Here is a 20,208-nt window from a genome sequence, read left to right as displayed (position 1 = left end):
AACAGCAGTGGACGGAGTCTCAACAAACCCTATGAGGGTGATAATTGTAATGACGGTTCATATCTTCACCCTATGTAATTTTATGGGAATTGAGAGTCTAGCCAAATAATAAGTTCCAGCCCCTTTTATCTGCCCAGTTCCCAGCACACTCCCGAGGTGTCTGAGGCACTTCTCACCCTAACCTCTTAAAGCAGATTGTAACAATAACAAGGGTAATGACAAGTTCCCAATCTGCACAGTTCCCTTCATTAAAGGAGCCCTGGGAGCTTCAAAAACAATCATTAATGGAATCTGACAAAGCTGGGAAGGTGGGAGACTCACCCATTTCCAGTTTTCTGGTGGCTAAGTGGAGACTGGGTCCCAGAGAGGTGTGAGTCTGTCTCAAGAGGCTTGAGGGCAGAGGGGAATTGGGGGTCTCGGGCTACCTTTATTCCACGTGACCTGGGACCGTAGCCCAGGGTTTTGAACTCACAACCTGGCTGCATGCTATTAGCAAGTCGCTTCCCTTCTCTGGGCCTCAGTTTCCCTACTTGCACAAGGAGGGTTTGGGCCGGGTTTCCAAAGTCTCCGAGGTCATCCCTGACTGTCCCATCGTCTCACGCTGGCGGATTGAGGGGGGGTGGTTTCTCCCACTTCAGGGGGTAGCAGAACCAGGCTCGTCTGGGGGAAGGCGGGGGAGGAGAATGCCTGCTGGGTTCGGCTCCCGGAGCACCGTTGAATGGGCAGCAGGTCTGAGAGGGCCAGGTGAGGGTCTAGGGCCAGCTCTGAGTCCGAAGTCCCCTGGTGCCTTCAGCGAAACAATTCGAGTGATGCCGGCGCCTTCCCCTCCAGGCCCAGGAGCGGGGCGGTTAGGGGCGTCCTCGGGGCTACGGGGTGGCTGGCGGGGGGCGGGGGCAGGTGTCGAGGTGGGAGGGCTCCGCCTGACTTTGGCCCACGGTCAGCGAGTCAGGTGGCCGAGCGCAGAAGGCCTGTGAGTCGGACGGGGGCTTCGTGACGAGTGCCCAGGGGCGCGGTCCCCTAGGACTCGGGTCCTGTACCCCCCAGAAGTTAGCCCTCCCTCTTTGGGTGGGGGGCGGCCGGCATCTCCCCGCCTCCCCGGAGGAGGGGGAGGAGGGCAGGAGGGAGGAGCCCCGCGGGGCGTGTCGCGCGAGGGAGCGCCGCACGCCCGGTGCGGGCCCCTAGGAAGTGGATTTGGCCGCTCCGGATCCCAGCCCGCTTCCAGGTTTTCTCCCGTCCCGGCCCTGCGTGCTCCCGCCCGTCTCCGGCCCCCCCCCCCCCCCCGCCCCGCCGCCCGCCCCCTCCCCCTGAGTGCCGCCCGCTGGGCCAAGTTTGCCGAGCGTCGCCGCGCACGCCGGCCAGTCAATCAGCGGCGGAGCTGAGGAGGGCACAGCCGCGCGGCCGAGGGCAGAGTGAGCCGAGCCGAGCCGGGAGAGCGGACCGGCGCCGGGCAGCCCGAGCAGCGCGCAGCGAGCGCCCGCCGCCGCCCACGCCCTCCGCGGCCCCCGCGGCGCCTGCCACCTTCTCCTCCTTCCCCGCGCCCCTGTCCCGCCGCCGGCCAGCTCAACCCCGTCCGCCGCCCCGCGGAGCCCGGAGCCCACCGGCCCGCGCCTCCTCTCCTCCACGCCCTCCGCCTCCTCCTCCTCCCCCGGCCGGGCGCCTGGCACCGGGGACCGTTGCCTGACGCGCGAGGCCCAGCTCCACTTTTCGCCCCGCGTCTCCTCCTCCCGCCGCTCTCCTCCAACTCCCTCGCCCTCTCGCTCCACTCGCGAGCCCCCGGCCCCGCGCCCGCCACTCTCCCCCGGTCCCAGAGGTGGGAGCGCGTCGGCCCCGGCCCGCGCCATGGCCCGGTTCGGCTTGCCCGCGCTTCTCTGCACCCTGGCCGTGCTCTGCGCCGCGCTGCTGGCTGCCGAGCCCAAGCCGAAAAGTTGCTCGGAAGTGCGACGGCTCTACGTGTCCAAAGGCTTCAACAAGAACGATGCCCCAACGCACGAGATCAACGGTAGGTGGGAGCCCCCGGGAGGCGAGCGCGGCGGCAGGCACCCAGGGGAAGGGGCCGCGGAGTGCCCCCCGCCCCCGCGCGGCCGCAGGTAGCCCGGGGCGAGCAACGGGCAGGCGGGAGAGGGCGTGAGAGCGAGTCGCCGCGCAGCGCGGCCCCCCCGGGACTGCGAGTGGAGGGGCGCCGCGGACCGGCCGGTGCCACCCGGCGTTTCTTCCCGCCCCGCCGCGTCTTCCCGGTCCCAGGGAGCCCCGAGGACTCTGGCCCGCAGAGTGCGTGTCACCGGCTCCCTCGCCTTTTCCGGGTTGAACTCCTTGCTGGGCTCCCCGCTTTGTTGTGTGGGTGACGAGAGGCGGGGCGTGGGGTGAGGGTCGCTAGTGGGGTGCGTGGGGGCAACCTAGAGCTTGCCAGATTCCGGGGGACGCCAAACGTGGAACTTGACTGGAGGTTTCATTGATGTTCTTTAAAAACCCTCTCCCCGCCTCTCTTCCACGGCTGACGCGGATTAGGAGTTTTAGTAGGTCCAGCGGCTTTAGAAGTCGCCTTTAAAAAGCAAACGACTTTCCAACCCACCAAACCCTGACTTTTGGAAACTCTCCTGCTTTCCGGAAGGTATTGGACGGGAAGGGTACTTCCCCCACCCCCTTTCTTTTTTCTCACCTCATTTTCAGGGTTAATTGCACATTCAATTACAAACCTTTGAAAGGACTGACTACGGGAAACCTGAATCTCAGTTTGGAGATGGTTATGCAAATGGAGAAGCCTTAGCCTGTGAAAGAGTTCACCGGATTTCGGCGCTGGGGGGTGCGTGGGGTGTTGGTGGAAGCCCTTCTCGGGGCGCCGGGGAGGCAGCTTTTCGGCGGGTGCCCTTCGCCCCTCCTCGCGAGGCTGGCGGCGGCCGGCCGGTGCCCTCCGGGTCGCAGTCTCATTCGCGGAGGGCAACTGTTGCGCGCAGCCCCGCGGGCCGCGCCGGGGCCAGCCGCGGTGCAGGTAGCCGGTTCGCCCTGAGGCTTCAGAAAGAACCACGAATCTAGCTGGCTGCTGGCCAGCGTCACCTAACGGGGAAGGGAGCGATTCGAGCCCCCCGGGGGCCAAGCCTCCATTCCGAACCTTTCATGGAAGTGAGCGGAGCGCGCCTTTGCCTCGCGGTGCTGGTCACCCGGGTGGGGCGGGCAGGGGGCCGGCAGCCAGCAAAGGAAATACTGTAATTTCAACCAGGCGATTCTAGAGGCTTAGGAAGACGTGGGGGTCATTTTTTGGAAGGGCTATTAATAACCTTGGAGATTAAGTGCAGTCATCAATTACATATAAATTACAAAGGTAATTGAGGGAAGTCGCCGGGCACTTTCCGAGTGTATTCGGCATCTGTCTAGAAATAGAACTCAAGAAATTGTTGGAGCAGCCTAGGAGCTCACTGCACCTTGGCAGTTACCAAATAATTCGCACGCCACTGATTAGAGACTGTTTGCCCTTGAGCTGCCTGTCTTTTTGGGAACTCAAGTATGTCCTCAGAGCGGCACGATTTTATTGGTTGTAGAGCCCTGAAAAGCCCTCTTTCTTTCCCCTCTCCCTCCGCGCCGCCAGAAAAAGTGAAGTGAACCAGCAGCCACTGAAGCTTGGGGGCTCCACAGGTCAGACCTGGGGTCTTTGTGCCCTGCTCGCTTTGGGCCTGGGCCCAGCAGAGATGATTGGCGTGAAGGTTACAGTTGTCATTCCCACATTTTGAAGGGATAGATGCGGCGATGCACTTAATGGGAATGTGACAAGTTTTCATCTTCTGCTCCTGCAAACAATATGTGCCTTTGAGACGGACCGGAGGCATTCAGGGAGTGGGTTGTGAAATTGCCCTCCCCACTTTCTCCCACTTGGCTCGGTGTAGGCGCCTAATGGCAGGACATCTTCCCCAGCCAGCATCTCAGGAAGACGGAAGCTTGAAGGGTCCTCAAGGACTGTGCTAGGTGTTCCCTTTGATTGTCCTGGTCCCGGGCAAACACCTGAGCGATATTTTTGCATAAATGTCTATCTGGACACCCCCCCCCCCAAACATAGGAGAGTTATTAGCGACCAGCAGCAGGAAATGGAAGCTAATGTGCTCACACCCAAAACATTTTATTCTTTTTGTCTTGTCCTTCATCTCCCTCCCAGGGCTGCTGCTTTTATTTCCCCTTTTGAATGACCTACTGGACTGCATTCTCCTGAGGAACAAAGGAAGTGCCTTTTTAGCTGGAATCCTTGGAAGACCACCAAGGACTTTAGCTCATGCAGTGCAATTTCGCACCACTTTCAACAATAACAAAAATGCATGACTGAATGGCTCAAAAATGTGGAGTGTTAGAGGCATTCATTTGAGCCTAGGACACTGTCACAACACAGACAGACCCAAGTAAATACCTTTAGACGGCCAGTATAGAAACAGGGGGTAATCTTTACCATCCCCCTGGCCTGTCCAGATGCATACATTAGCCTTGTCTTCCCCTGGGCTACACTCGGATAGTTTTGGGTTTTGGTCATTTTGGGGAGCATAGTCAATATAGTGACTTGTATTCAGATTCAGCCCATGTCTGAATGAATGGCCCGGCACTTTCTCTGGCCAGAGGTGTGTGTGGGGGGGGGGGGGGAGGGGGAGGGGTAGGGGTGGAGATGATCTATTTTTTTTAGGTGCAAAAAGCCCAGGATTGTTTTCCAGGCAAAGGGTCACAATGTCTGGGTGCCTAGCTCCAGGCTTAGCCCAAGTTTAAGGTTTTATTCCTGATGGCCTTGTACTTGCTTTCTAGAGGTTTGAACAAGCTTTAGAATACTGTGTTCTTAAGGAGTCTCAGTCTTTTTAGATCATAATTAAGATAATTTGATGTGCTCTCAAGGGTATCAGGGAGTACATCATGCTGACAGGGCTTCCTCCTGCATTGTCTATCCTCTTGACCCCCGTTCTTATCAAATAATGGGTAGATCAAAAGGGATCTTTAACAGAAAGGATAGGTTTTTGTTCAGCTTTCAATGGGCATATCTTTTTGGAGCACCCTACTATGTGCGGTATTCTGTGCTCGGTCATCGAGGCAGCGAGAAGGGTCAGAGGGTCCTCTGTCACCAGGACCTTTCCAGGTAGCAGGGAGATAAGCCGCGCACACACGTAATCGGAATGCAGTGTGGTGTGAGAGAAGTGCCATCTCAGTGGTGCAGATGAGCAAGGGGTGCCCCCAGAGTTCCAAGGGAGAAGGGATTTGGGACCAGATTATTAACTAGGTAATGCTAGTTTGCTAGTAAAAAATGATAATAGGAAGTTTAACAATCTGTTTTCATTGTGCCTCCCCTCCAAAAGACAGGGTTACAGAGATGCAACGATCAGCGTTTGATTTTATTTTTTTATTTCTTTAAAGTTTTTATTTTCAGGAATTTCTGCACCTGACATGGGGCTCGAACTCATGACCATGAGATCAAGAGGCACACGTCCACCCACTGAGCCAGCCAGGTGCCTCAACATTTGGCACTTTATTCCCTAATCTAATTTTTGCTGAAATTGCCTTTAAGAGTGAGGCAGTTGGTTAGAGATCTTTATTTTTACTCTTCGTTTATTTTTGAGAGAGAGCATGAGTGGGGTTGGGGCAGAGAGAGAGGATTGGAAACGGGCTACACACTGTCAGCACAGAGCCCTATGCAGGGCTCGAACTCACAAGCCATGGTATCACGACCTGAGCTGAAGTCAGATGTTTGACTGAGCCTGAGCCACCCAGGTGCTCCTAGAGATATTCTGAAGCTTGCCATAGGTCTCTTTCATAGGGACATTGAAGGATAAAGAAGTGTGTCATAGTTGTGATTTTGGAGTTTTTGTTTCCAGTTCCCATTTATGTTTATGAGCAATGCACTTGCAGGCACATACACACGCATATGCACATGTATGCCTCAAAGGATTCTGGGAACGACATAAGCTAGGTTAGGATTACGTGGCAAAAGCTGTACGTGTGCATTGGAGAGGTAGGCACACTTTTTAAAAAAATTTTTTTTTTTTGAAAAAAAATTTTTTTTTTAATTTTTTTTTTTTTTTCAACGTTTATTTATTTTTGGGACAGAGAGAGACAGAGCATGAACGGGGGAGGGGCAGAGAGAGAGGGAGACACAGAATCGGAAACAGGCTCCAGGCTCCGAGCCATCAGCCCAGAGCCCGACGCGGGGCTCGAACTCACGGACCGTGAGATCGTGACCTGGCTGAAGTCGGACGCTTAACCGACTGCGCCACCCAGGCGCCCCTAAAAAAATTTTTATTTTAGAGCATGCATGAGTGGGGGAGAGGGACAGAGAGAGAGAGAGAGAGAGAGAGAGAGAGAGAATTCCAAGCAGCCTCCATGCTCAGCGCAAGGGCTCGACCTCACGATCCTGGGATCATGACTCGAGTCAGATGCTCAACCAGCTGAGCCACCCAGGCACCCTGGTTGGTAGGCATATTTTCTGATACTGAGGTGATTATCGTATGTAAGACAGCATATGTCCTCAAGATTTACATTTCCTCTTTCCCACTGAAGTAGGTGGGTTGGATTTTGCAGAGAACTTGTGATCTTCTATTCTGTTGGAATCCTCAGTTTGGCTCCCTGCGTTTCCCTTAAGAAAGAGGGTCTAATTGAGCCACAGGGCCTGTCAGTATAGAGATTGTCCCAGGTAGTATAGGAACTATTTCCTGGACGTGCTCAAAAAAACAAAACAATAAAAGTTCTGGCTTATGCAGCTCAATCTCTAGTTAGAACATACAAATATAAGATGTTTGATTCAGTATAATTACTATTTTCCTTTTTGATTGGACTCACACTGGGTTCCATGCAATTTCAGGATTAGCTGGAGACTAGACTGAGGAATGAAAAGGAAGTTTCTTGTTGTCTCTACCAGGGAAACAACATCAGTGTTAAATCTGAATCAGTTGGAAGGGAATCTGGCTCCCCAGTAACACTGACTGTTTTAGTACTGGGGTGGTTCCCACATGTGTTCACAAAAAATGCATTTTGGCCTCATGAAAAGAGCTTGAAGCTATTGACTGCTTTCTCTGGACCTGGTCCCCAGCTAAGGGCTTTACATAGTATCTCATTTGAAATCCACAACAACCATATGAAGGCAGAAGTATTATTGTCTTCATCATCCTCCCCGTTTTATAAGACAAGAAAACAGATTCAAAGCGGTCTGGAAATAGATCCACAGTCTCACAGCTAGTGAATGGTAGAGGTGGAATCTGAACCCAGGTCTTCCCTGGCCCAAAATAACAGTCTGTGCTGTGTGGGACAGATCGAAAGACAAAGTACCTTCCCGGCTCCCATGGAGGGCTGGTTTCAGAAATGGAACCTATAAGACGACCATCAACTAGCAAAAGACCATCACAGCACTGTTTTGATGCTATAGTAGGTAGAGGATCCAGTCATGTCCCTTGTGGGCCAAGTGTTCATACCCGGACACAGACAACCTAGTGTTAACAGCTGAAGGAATATAAATTGTATTCCTTGGGCCATGGGGAGCTGGTGATGGTTACTGAGTTGGGGAATGTTATTAGTCGACGGTTTTAGGAAGCTAACTAGTGCCCCTGGGAGTTAAGGGTCGGTGAGGCAAGGGAAATAACAGCAGTGAGGGCTGTCAGGAGGCTGTTTTAAGTATGCAGTTCTCTTGAAAAAATTTTTTTTTTTTATTTTCAGGGCACCTGGGTGGCCCGGTTAAGCATTCAACTTCGGCTCAGGTCATGATCTTGCAGTTCATGAGTTTGAGCCCCGCGTCGGGCTCTCCGCTGTCGGCGCATAGCTGCTTGGGATTCTCTCTCCCTCTTGGGAGCACACTTTCAAAAATAAAAACACTAAAAAAAAAAGACAAAAACAAAAATTCATTCCAGTATAGCTCACGTACGTGAGTGTTAGTACGTAGAGTGTTACATGAGTTTCAGGTGCATGAGACAGTGACTCCACATACATGCAGTTCTTTGAACCAGTCTGCCTTCCTCTTGTCTGTTACCTTCTCATTCCATGCTGAACATGACCAGCTTCGTTTCCTTGCTGCAGTGCTTTGAATGGAGTCATTCCTCCACTTTGAGCTTCCGTGGCATCAAGTATCACAAATGATACTTTCATTAAGTCATTTATGAACTCCCCAGGGGTGCATGCCATCTTCCTCCTAATTCTTTGCTTGAGTCAGGTCGATGGTCTTTGCACATAACTGTCTCATGGAGTTTATACTGCTTTGATGATAGATTGTCATCCCATGGTCTCTTACTCTCCTCGGAATCTTTTGGAGCTAAACATTCTGAAGTAAAATAAATTTAGAGTAACTCTCCATATGTTGGTATAACATATAATAAATGTTTTTATTATTTTTTTGGGGGGGAGTACCTAACCACTTTATTAATAACTGAGTGGCATAGGATTTTCCAGAAAGATTCAAAATTATTTTTCTTTTCGCTCTGAGATCTTCTTTAAGGGATAAATAATGGAGGCTTTCATGTTAGGCAATTTGGAGTAAATTTAGATGAGTAATTTAGCACATCAGATTCAGTATGTAAAGCTGTTCAGGGCACATTGGTTACCTTTTACAAAGTAAAATCTCAAGTTTATTGTCTTTACCAAGCAGAAGAACACAGGCTTCTTAAAGATATTAGGATATTTATATAAGCAGACCCGCTAAAACACGCACAGGTAAGAATTAGCATTTTCAATTCCACTTGGCCAAGCATCTGTTGCTTACTACAGAGAACATGAAAGTGCAGAAAATTCATGAAGCAATTCCATCCTGGAGGTAATTTGAAATGTTATATTTAAGTTCTGATGCATTTAATTCAGCAATCTGGTGGGAGAGAAAAATCAAAGAGATCCATCAGCCAGGTATTCAACTTTTGAAAAAGAAACTCTAACAAATGTTAGAAATTAGGAAAAAAATTGAATGGAAGAGTTACCCCCCCCCCCAAAAAAAGTCAATAACCTCCAGGAAGCCTGGAAACTATGTAAAAACATCTTATTGGAAGCCCAGATAAATGTGTGCCAGACATCAAAAAGACCAGCTGCTTGGGGGAAGAAAAAAAGAACCCGGCATGACTAACTGGCAGAGTAAAAGAGGCTGCTTCAGGGGAAAAGGAATCTTTCACAAAATGGAAAGAGCTTAGGCCAGGAGAAGAGGGAAGGCCGTGAGGTGCGGCAGGGCAGGTACAAACTAGAAAGGGAGTGAGCTCAGAGAATCGGAGGTGCACCTTGCAAAGCATTCCAAACACAAGGCCCGCGTGAGGATAATGGGGAGAAGGCTGGGCCAAGTGAGTCCAGCCTATCAGAGCAAAAGCAGTCTGGCTTCTTTAAGGGGAAACCATGCCTGATTAACCTCCCAGAGTTCATCACAAGTTAAAATGAAGCAAGTGGATGGAGGAAAACAGACGCACATAGTTTGGGTTTTTAAGAATTATGCAATGGGATTCCAAGGCAAAGAATATTCAGAAAATGCATTTGCTGTGGGATAGGTGGGGGGATGTTGGTTTACTGAGGAGGGAAAAGGGGACCGACCCCACTGTCCTAGATGGAGTAGTTTTTCCACCGGGAGGACGTGGTTTCTTGGAAGGAGCAGTTCCAGCTGAGCTCTGACCGATTAGTTGTCTGGTACCTTGGGTCAGCTTCTTTCTCTTTTGTCTGAAAAACGGGAGTGGGGACGTTAGAGTGCCGAATGAAATCAGGAATTGTCAAGCCTGGCCACACATTAGAATCACCTGGAGAGCCTTTAAAACCGACTGATGCCTGGGCACCACCCCAGACCAATTAAATCACACTTTCGGGCAGTGGGGCTAGGTCATGATAATTTTTTAAAGGCTCCCCAGTGGTCCCAGTGAGCAGCCATGGTTGACAACCACGGCCCTGGATGATCTCCGAGTCCCTTTCATCTCTGAGACTCCATGATTCTAAGTTTTCTAATGAAATTCCTCATGAGGTATTGTCTCAGAAGAGAGCTTTAATTTCGACTCCGTGCGTGCTCATTTTAATTTTGGCTAACTCGGATTTAAGAGGAAGGTGTGCTGAACGCGGAAAAAAAAACATTTTTGTTTCATCAAGAGGCAATTGCTGCATTGCCTGTGATGCTTTGCTGAGGGGAGAGAAGTAAGCCTAGGCCATTGAGAGTACTTTGGAGAGAATTAGAAAGGAATCCAGTCTTGTCATTTATTAAGTGTCCGCGTGCTAGGTGATATTTCTTCCCTTTCTCTTTATTGGTAAAATAAAAAAGATCTCTTTATCCCTTACTTTAATGTCCTCTTTGCCATGTGTTTATTCTCTTCAAGTATCTTATCAAGAAATAGAAGTACAGTAAATCCCTAGGCTTCTGGCCGGCACAGCCATCCAGAACACAGCTGGGAATGTGGAAGTAAGCAGAAAAGCTACATGATGGAAACAGCTGTCATAAAGCCCATGCATTCTACTTGGAGACGAGGCCTTCGGAAATTTATCATCAGCCATCACTGATTGAATGGCTCTTCTATCAAGAGCAAAATGCTAGGTGCTGGGGATTCAAAGAGGTTTTAGACAGGAGTTCAAGCTTTTGAGGTGCGGATTCAAATTGGGTAAACAGAAGGCTTGGGTCGTCTGGCTTCCTAGTCCATGGCTGAATAGAAGTCAAGTAGTGCTGGCCGGTGTGGAGTGGAGAGGTCAGAGGAGGGATGGTTTTAGAGGCGGGCAAAACTTGACATCTGGGAGAAGTGTGAGAGAAACAGTGTGGGGAGGCCAGAAGCTAAGCAGCAGACCCAGAACTTGGCTGATCTTGGCAGATCCGTTTAGTTCCTTGAGCCCCTTTATGATGGGCCGGAAGCTCAGAGGTGGCTCCCTAACCCTTGAGGGCGCTACGATGTTTCAGGGCGGTATTGAGTAATGGTGTTTGGTATAATTCAAATATATAGAGAGTATACTTTAGAAAGAATAGGACCTATTTGAAATTCAGAATTGCTCTTGAAAGAAAGGAAAGTTAGTTCACTCACACATTCCCCTCTTTATGGCACCTGGTTTCCCAGTGATGAAACGTTAGACTTCAGCTCAGGTCATGATCTCACGGTTCGTGAGTTCGACTCCCACGTTGGGCTCTGTGCTGACACCTTGGAACCTGGAGCCTGCTTCGGACTCTGGGTCTCCCTCTACTCTCTCTGCCCCTCCCTCACTCATGCGCACATGCTCGCTCGCTTGCTCTCTCAAAAAAAAAACAAAAACAAAACTTAAAAAAATGAGTTAAAGGCTGTATATTATTAATTCAGTGGTTTAGTCACTTCAGAGCTTTTGGTTGGTGATTTTGTCCTTCCACACCTTCTCTAAGCCCTCTAGAACATTCAAGTTCATTTAGTTCCTTACTAATGTTACCGCCTACTATGCTCTGCTTGGGAAACTGACATTCTGACCTGAAGTAACAAGAGGCAAGAGTTGGTTTTTAGTTAGAGGGGACAGGTTTAAATATTTGAATATTGATTTCCTTTTTAAACATTTACCAAACTGAGTAAATGTATAATCATAATTAAAGAAGCGCTAGAAGTTAAGGATAGGAGTACACACATTTGATGGTCCTTGTCTTTGACCATGTGCCTCATTTGAACCTTACAGAAAAGAAAGCCCCTCTTTGCCCAGTCATGTCTGATCTGAGACCATGTATCTCCAGTTTCTGTCACATTGCATGGCACATGGCTGGTGTTTGAGCAATGTTTATGGTTCAAAAATAAGTTCAAGCATGATTTTTGATTTTTGTATTCATTCTAGGAATGGATATTTCTATTTATCCCTTTTAAATGAATTCATATGAAGCTATTTATAAAAATTTTTAACATTTATTCATTTCTGAGGCTCTAAGTTGTCAGCATAGAAGCCCGATGCGGGCTCAAATTCATGGACTGCGGGATCATGACCTGAGCTGAAGTCAGACGCTTAACCGACTGAGCCCCCCAGGAGCCCCTGAAGCTATTTATTTTTTAAAGTTAATTAAAACATTTTTTTCAAATATTTATTTATTTTTGAGAGAGAGAGGGAGAGACAGAGTGTGATCAGGGGAGGGGCAGAGACAGAGGGAGACACAGAATCTGAAGCAGGCTCCAGGATCTGCGCTGTCAGCACAGAGCCTGGTGTGGGATTCGAACTCATGAGCTCTGAGATCATGACCTGAGCTGAAGTCAATGCTTAACCAACTGAGCCACTCAGGAGCCCCTTAAAGTTTATTTGTTTAGAGAGAGAAAGAGAGAGAGAACACACACAAGAGGGCATGTAGCCAAGAGGCAGAGAGAGAATCCCAAGCAGGTTCCACACTGTCAGCGCAGAACCTGATTCAGGGCTGGAACTCATGAACTGTGAGATCATGACCTGTGCCGAAATCAAGAGTCAGATACTTAACTGACTGAGCCACCCAGGCGCCCCCCCATGTGAAACTATTTATTTTAAATTTCTGCATTCAGCGGCACCTGGGTGGCTTAGTCGGTTAAGCGTCCAACTTCGGCTCAGGGCATGATCTCACGGTTCATGGGTTCGAACCCCACGTTGGGCTCTGTGCTGACAGCTCAGAGCCTGGAGCCTGCTTTAGATTCTTTGTCTCCCTCTCTCTCTGCCCCTTCTCAGCTCACACTCTGTCTTTCTGTCTGTCTCTCAGAAATAAACATTAAAAAATTAAAAAAAAAAGCTTTAAACATTTCTGCATTCAGTCCTAGATGCCTAAATAAGAAAGGGCAAGAGAAGCCTCTTTTTTTTTTTTTTTTAAATTTTAGAGCGATCGCGAGTGGGGTGAAGGGGCAGCAGGAGAGGGAAAGAGTCCACCACCCAGGTGCCCCAGAATCCTCTTTTCAAACCTAGATAGTAGTGTTATTTATCAACTTGCTTGGGAGCTGAGTGTTTCACATGGTTTGTTTGAAGCTTGGTGGACAAATGGTTGCTTCTTACGTTGTCCATTCCAGACACAGGAAGTCAGCTGTACCTGCAGAGGTGCTTTTCAAGAGAGAGGCCAGGCCGCCTTTGCCCCTGTTCCTTGCTTCCCCCTTTCTACCAGGTGATCACTTCCCTTTTCTTCCCCAGGAGGCTGGGGGCAGGCCCCAGGCAGGATTGCTGCCTTTGTCTGGTCTACTTCAAGGTCACCTGGTCCTGCTTCATCCCAGCCATTCCTTTCATTCTAGTCCTTTCTTCTCACAGCTACTTTGTCAGTTGGCTTTCACAAGCCTCTTTAAGCCTGGCTCCTCTCCTATAGGCCGGGCTTCTGGTCTACAGGAGCGGACTGGAAAGTGGTTTCTTTTTAAAAAAGAAAATTTTTTTTTTATGTTTTTATTTGAGAGAGAGCGAGGGGAGGGGAGGGGCAGACAGAAGGGGAGACAGAATCCCAAGCAGGCTCCAGGCTCCAAGCTGTCAGCACAGAGCCTATCGCGGGGCTCGAACTGACAAACCGTGAGTGAGATCATGGCCTGAGCCGAAGTCGGACGCCTAAGCGACTGAGCCACCCAGGCGCCCTGGAAAGTGGTTTCTTTTGGACCGCCAAGCTTTCCTTCGTTCTGCAAAGCCCTGACGTCGGTGTCCCAGCAAGCATTAAGCCACAGAACTTTTTCTTCCCTTCAGTTATTGTTTCTCTTCCTCCAACGGAGTTTGTCTCCATTTGCGTTTTCAGCCTGGTGTTTGGTGAGAGATGAAAACAAAGCACTGTGTCTTTGCAAACAGCATGTGGTTAACAGTTACTACTTGCAATGGTCCGGTCTGAGTGGGAGTATCCTTTTTCTTGGCAGTCACTTCACAGAAAGTCCTGTTTCTTTGGTGCCAGAATAAGCAGTCATTACATTCCTTCCAATTTATAGTCAAATTATTATCTGCTATTGTTAAAATTGCCTTAATTATGGAATATTTCCCCATGCTAAGATTCGAAATTGCAAAACAAGACAACTTTTCACTGGTGTACTTTTAGAGGCAGTCCTTGAACAATCCCTCCCCGACCACGATGTTGGAGGCTCTGTGGAGGAATCGTGTTTTGTGTTCGCGGGGAGAATTTTTTAAGGGGGGGGGGGGCGTGCAGTGGGTCCGCTTTAGCCTGGATTTGAACTGAATGCCCCTGGCTGGCTGCTTGGTTAATGTTCTGCCTCGTTTTCCCCCAGTTTGGAACTCACGTGTTCTTTTTCCTGCCCCTTCGGGTCTGATGGGCCTGGACACTCTGGGAAGAAGGCTCTGTTGGCGGGAGGCTGATCGATCTTTAAGCAGTGTGGCAGTCTTACAGGAGGGCCTGGTATCTCGTGAGGGGGAGGGCACATGAGGAAATCACGGCCTTCCAAAATAAGGGACTGTCAGTTTTCTTGTGATCTGAACAAAGATTCCGGACACCGGGTGGCAGGTGGCTTCTGTGGAGATGCTCTTTCGTAAGCTCGGCCTTTGGGCTCTGCTTTCAAGGTGTATCCAGAATCTGTCGACCTCTTCCCACCTGGGCAGCTCCTGTGCTGGTCTCTTCTCCCATCCCCTCTTACTCTGGATTATTGTACTTTCCCCTAACTGGTCGCTTGGCTCTGGCTATCATCCTTCTCACCAGACCCCGCCGCCCGGGCTGTCTCCGCACATCAGCCAATGCGATCCTTTTCTGTGAACTCTGACTCAGACTATATCATTTCTCTGCTCAGAATGCTCCAGTCCCCCCCCCCTTGCGCCCCCCCCCCCGCCACTCAGAGTGAAAGCCAAAGCTTATGAGGCCTTATGGGGTCTGCCCATTGCCCTCTCCCATGCCAGCCCACACCTTCTCCTCTGTTATTCCTCTCCTCCCCCCACCCCCAGTCTACCCCACGCCGTCGGTCTCTCTGTTCCTCAGGGCACAGTCAAGGGCGGGTCCCTTTGCCCTTATCCTCAGCACCTAGAACACTGCTAGCTCCCTCAAATGTTTTGAGGCGTCGCTTACCTAGTCCCTTCACGGGAAACCACGCTTTGTCCCTCTCCCTCTCTGCTTTATTCTTCTGCCGCGACAGTTGTGATAACTGTTTCCAAGGAGAAGCCCTTGGTCTTGGGTGAATGATGATCAGGGCGAAGCAGAGTTTTCTTCAGCATGTAGACGTTGCACTTAGGCCCGTGAGGGCTCTTCCCATTCTCCCTGAGGAGTGCTTTTTCACACCATCACGGGGTCCCCCCTAGATACTTGAATGGTCAGGGTCCGTTTCTGTCATTGGGTCCTGAGGTGAATTCTGGAGTACTTGGTGGAACAGCACGGGCGAGACGGGCTAAGTCAGTGAGGCTTTTACATAGAGTGCCCTTCTCTGGTAATAGACTTCAGCCGTCATGTTGGGGATTGGGATCACGTGGGACCCCAGAATGCAGAGTGAACTCTTGTGTCTGCAGAGGAACCACCCCAGTGCTGGGAATACTAAAGACGTCAGGTTTCTGGGAAAGTTTGGTGTCCACTTTTATTCCCATAGAGACCACAGAAATAACTCGTTGTTTTTGCATGATGAGTGGCTCAAAACAAAACCCTCTGGCCCAGCAGTGATTGTTACAGTAGAACTCGGCTTCTGCAAAAGATGGACCAGATGCACTTGTCACTGGGTAGCAAAATGCCTGTCCTCCCCGAGACTGTATTAATGGTGAACGGAGTATGCGGAGGTACCCCAGGAGAGAGGAAGGGGCTGGCCTGTGGCGCGAGTGTCCCTGGAGATAGGAGGCAAATTTGGGAAGGAGCTTCCCTGCCATGTGCCCCGGCTCTGAGAACAGGGATTGTTTTTCAGATTATTTACTTAAAGTTTGTCATTTAGAGATAGACAGGGAGGGGCAGGGAGAGGATCCCAAGCAGGCCCCACACTGTCCGCGGAGCCTGATGTGGGGCTCGAGCTCACAAACCATGAGATCGTGACCTGAGCCGAAAGCAAGAGTCAGATGCTTAACCGACTGAGCCACCCAGGTGTCCCAGATTACTTATTTTTAAAATCGAAATATAATTGATATCTTTGAGAATTCTATATCAAAAAAAATTTTTTTTCATGTTTATTTTTGAGACAGAGTGCAAGCGGGGGAGGGGCAGAGAGAGGGAGACCCAGAATCTGAAGTGGGTTCCAGGCTCAGAGCTGTCAGCACAGAGCCCGACGAGGGGCTGGAACCCACGAACCGTGAGATCATGACCTGAGCCGAAGTCGGATGCTTAACCAACCGAGCCACCCAGGTGTCCTGAGAATTGTATTTTTTAAGTCATCTCTATGCCCAACGTGGGGCTTGAACTCATGAGTCCGAGATGCTCTCCTGAGAGAGTCTCATGCTCTCCTGACTGGCTCTCCTGAGCCAGCCTGGTGCCCCTGAAAGGTTTTACTTTTAAAAGTAATTAATTACTGGAAAGCATACAAGCTGAACAGTGAAGAGAGAAAAGAATTTTTAAAATGAGGATAGGGTTGTGAGTTCAAGCCCCATGTTGGGTGTAGAGTTTAAAAAAAAAAAAAGTAAAAAAATAAATTAAGTTGCCCTATTTTAAATGTGAATTTAAATATAACAATTATGCAAGTGCCCTAGTTTGAATACTGTGGCTTGCTATTATTATAAGGATAAGTTGCCTGATTAACAATAGAAATAAACAGGGGCGCCTGGGTGATTCAGTCAGTTGAGTGTCCGACTTCGGCTCAGGTCATGATCTCAGGGTTCGTGGGTTCGAGCCTCGTGTCGGGCTCTGTGCTGACAGCTTGGAGCCTGGAGTCTGCTTCCGATTCTGTGTCTGTCTGTCTGTCTGTCTGTCTCTCTCTCTCTGCCCCTCCCCCACTCATTTTCTCTCTCTCTCTCTCTCTCTCTCTCTGTCAAAAATAAACATTAAAAAAATTAAAAAAAAGAATAGAAATAAGCAGTTCCTTTCTTGTGAAAGTGATCAAATCGTCTATATGCTATGAAGTACCTGGTATGGGGGCTAAGAGTTTATGAGAGGGCAAACCAATCCTTAGCTGTCTAAACCGTAGCTTTAAGTTTAGGGAGGAGTGATCGTCTCTGCTTTTATTTTGAAAGCAGACACAACATGTACTGTTTTCACCAATAACGTCTTAGCATTTCTCTTGGAGCCCTGAGATTTTCTCGGTTGCTTCTAAGCTCAAGAATGAAGTAAACACACCATGAGGTTCTGGGATTCTTGTTTATCTCAGCTGGGTCTGTAATAAAAGGGTTGGCTAGAAGCAAATGAATGGCCTAAATACAGTATTAGGAGATGTTTAACACCTATAGAGGGGAAGAGCAGGTTTCCAATTGAAACCATTGTGTTATTTATAACTGTCTATTAAAGTAGTCTCTAAGTTGCTTTGGTTGCCTGTACTTCTGGGGAGGGGTCACTTTGTGCTTGAAAGTGACAAGGGTGTATTTCTTTGTAGAGAGATTGTAAAATATGGTATAATTCAGCCCATATTCCCTTTAATTAGTCACATTTATAGAAGGCATTGCTGTAATTGACCATATTAACATGAGAGACTCGTGGCGCCTCCGCTGTTAGGACAGAGTATTTGTTTTCTTTCTCAAAGCTCCAGCAGCTGTTCCATCCCCATATTTTGCAGAAAGGAAAAACAGCCCCCAGAATTGAGAAGTGTTTTTCATGTGAGAGGGATGCAGGCTGGACACCAACAATAAGGGGAAATGATTGCATTTGGCGCAGTTTTAATTTCAGAACTGTCTTTGAATCTGCACTATAAGCTTGAGTGGTATGCCAATGCTTTGTGGCTTCCTGGGGTGACATTTCAGAAATGTAGATTCAGATCCTACATTTTGCCAAAGATAAATTGCCTTGAGTATGAAGTATTTTTCCTAACAAAAATTGGCTGTAAAGGGATTTTTCACCTTTTGCAACAGTTCCTTGATGTGTGATCAGAGAGTTGTGTCAGACCTTAAATTTGTATAATACTGTGTATTTAGTAGTGTTATGCTCTTGTGGAAGAAAGCCCAGCCCCCAACTGCAGACAGTTTCCAAGGGACCATTAAAATGTACTTCAAGTATTTCAATTGTGATTATAATTCTTTGAAATGAAGGCAGATTTTGATCAATTTAAATAAGGAAGCAGAGCAAGGCATTTTACTCCAGGTAAATGTAAAATGTCGGAAATTTCTTCAAGTACCACGTCACATAAGTGTGTTTTTCAGTTGTATTGAATTTTGTCCACTGAATCGTTTGACTTTGTGCTCATGTTCCTTTTTAAACAATTTATTGTAACCTCGACCGGGCCTTTCTCCTCTGCCTCTCCTCTTCCTTTTCCTCATATTTGTTTTGTTTAATCAGTCAATATTGGTCATTTTTTTTCCTCACTTAACAAAAACAACCAGGAAGAGATTGACATGATTTCATCAGCCCTTCTAATTGCTTTACTAATGGAAATCTGTTGGTCCTTAAACATCAAGGGTGCAGTTTTAAAAGGAACTAGTGACCCATCCTTCAACCATATGTCTTTAATTTTTAAAAATCTGGCAGGGCCTGAAACTTTAAGAAGTCATATCATCTTCTTCCAAGGTTTTAAAATTTGAATTGTAATATAAACCCTACCTACTTAAAATTATTTAATCCATATTCACCAAGATTCCTACAATCATGGTGGTAATTGTTGTTAATTATTATCCTAGTTAACCGTAGATAGCGTTTGCCGAGCACTCACTATGGGCCTTTTCTGAATGCATTATGTAGATGAACCTATTTTATGTAAACAGAAAATAAAAAGACACGCATGGAAAGGATGGAAGAAAGCAAGGCTATTTATTGTAGCGAGTGAGCCCTCCACACTTGACCAGTAGTAGGCTTTGCAGTTGGCTGGGGTTAAACAGGACGCCAAACTGGTTATATGCATTTTTTGCTTATCTGATCAAAAGAAACCTAACATTTCCTTAGGTGAGACGTTGTCTTCTTTTTGCTAAATCTGGAAAGTATTTGTTATATAGATTCTTAGGTGAAACAGTAAACAGTGTAATAATCAGTGTTGTCAGGGATTTCGTTTCTTGTACTGATCTGCCATAAAATCCGAAGAAACCACACTTGAGAAATCTGGTCAGACTTTTGGGTCCGTGGTGTTGTGTTCAGTCTAATGAATCAGACTTCTTTTCTTTTCTTTTCTTTTCTTTTCTTTTCTTTTCTTTCTTTTTCTTAGAATCAAACTCTTCTTATCTTTATTGGTAACTGCTTCCTTTTTTGTGCCTGAATTCATATCTCTTGGTCTCAGAGTCTGAGCTGCCTGCTAACACCACCACGATAACAGCGAACACAGACAGCCGCCTGCGATGGCCAGAACACCAGACGGTTGCACACCAGGGGAAATGGGAACCTGTGGGCTGAAGCCGCTTCAGATCTAGGAATTCACACGGTCTTGGGGCTCTGGAAAGCACCTTCTCTGCTTTTTCAGCCATTTTTCTTCTCCCTGCCCTCACTCTGCTCTCAGGACTTTGTACCTGGCACTGACTTGTCACAGTGTCACTTGGCCTCCAGAGATTATGGTTTATGGTAGGTTAAATTTTTTCCAATTGAAAAGATGGTATGACAACAATTGTGAGGAGGAACTTCTATATCCTTCGCATACTGCGGTCCCTTCCCTACTCACGTATATACAATTGTACTTCATTTAAATTGTACATACTACTTGGTATGTCTCTAATTTTTTTTTTAAATCCATTACCTTTCTTTTTATTTTTTATTTATTTAAAAAATTTTTAATATTCTTGAGAGAGAGCACAAGCGAGAGAGCACAAGTGGGAGAGGGGCAGAGAGAGAGGGAGACACAGAATCTGAAATGGGCTCCAGGCTCTGAGCTGTCAGCACGGAGCCCGACACTGGGCTCAAACTCACGAACCGTGAGATCGTGACCTGAGCCGAAGTCAGACGCTCAACCGACTGAGCCACCCAGGCGCCCCCCTTTCTTTTTTTTAAAATGTTTATTTGTTTTTGCGAGAGAGCACGAGCGGGGAAGAATCAAGAGTGAGAGGCCGACCGAGGATCCAAAGCAGGCTCTGTGCTGACAGCAGAGAGCCCGATGTGGGGCTCGAACTCACAAACCGTGAGATTGTGACCTGAGCCAAAAAGTCAGACGCTTCACTGACGGAGCCACTCAGGCGCCCCAGTTTGTCTTATTTTTAAGATAACGCTGAAAATGCTTCTGTAGGTACACACAGTTCTGTACAGTTACAGTTGAAATGGCTGTATAATATTCCCCAGGGTAAATGCGACCATAATGGATTTCTGGTACCCTGTATGGACATTGAGATGATTTCTGGTGGTTTGTAGGTGTGCATGTTTGTGTGTGTTTGGTTTTATATTGAGCACAACGGTGATCA

The 20,208-nt window shown here is 48.2% G+C and overlaps 1 protein-coding gene across 1 annotated transcript in view; it reads left to right on the top strand.

The window, feature by feature from the left end:
• The first annotated feature begins 1,339 nt into the window (after nt 1-1,339).
• GPC4 (glypican 4) overlaps nt 1,340-20,208 on the top strand; it is a 110,526-nt gene continuing 91,657 nt past the window's right edge. The window contains exon 1 of the mRNA XM_047844789.1: nt 1,340-1,999. Within this exon, the coding sequence (XP_047700745.1) occupies nt 1,840-1,999 (160 nt within the window). The 5' untranslated portion in view covers nt 1,340-1,839. The remainder of the gene's footprint in view (nt 2,000-20,208) is intronic.

Source organism: Prionailurus viverrinus, chromosome X, assembly GCF_022837055.1.
Source record: "Prionailurus viverrinus isolate Anna chromosome X, UM_Priviv_1.0, whole genome shotgun sequence".
Taxonomy (NCBI): Eukaryota; Metazoa; Chordata; class Mammalia; order Carnivora; family Felidae; genus Prionailurus; species Prionailurus viverrinus.
This window is presented reverse-complemented; position numbering and strand designations above follow the sequence as displayed.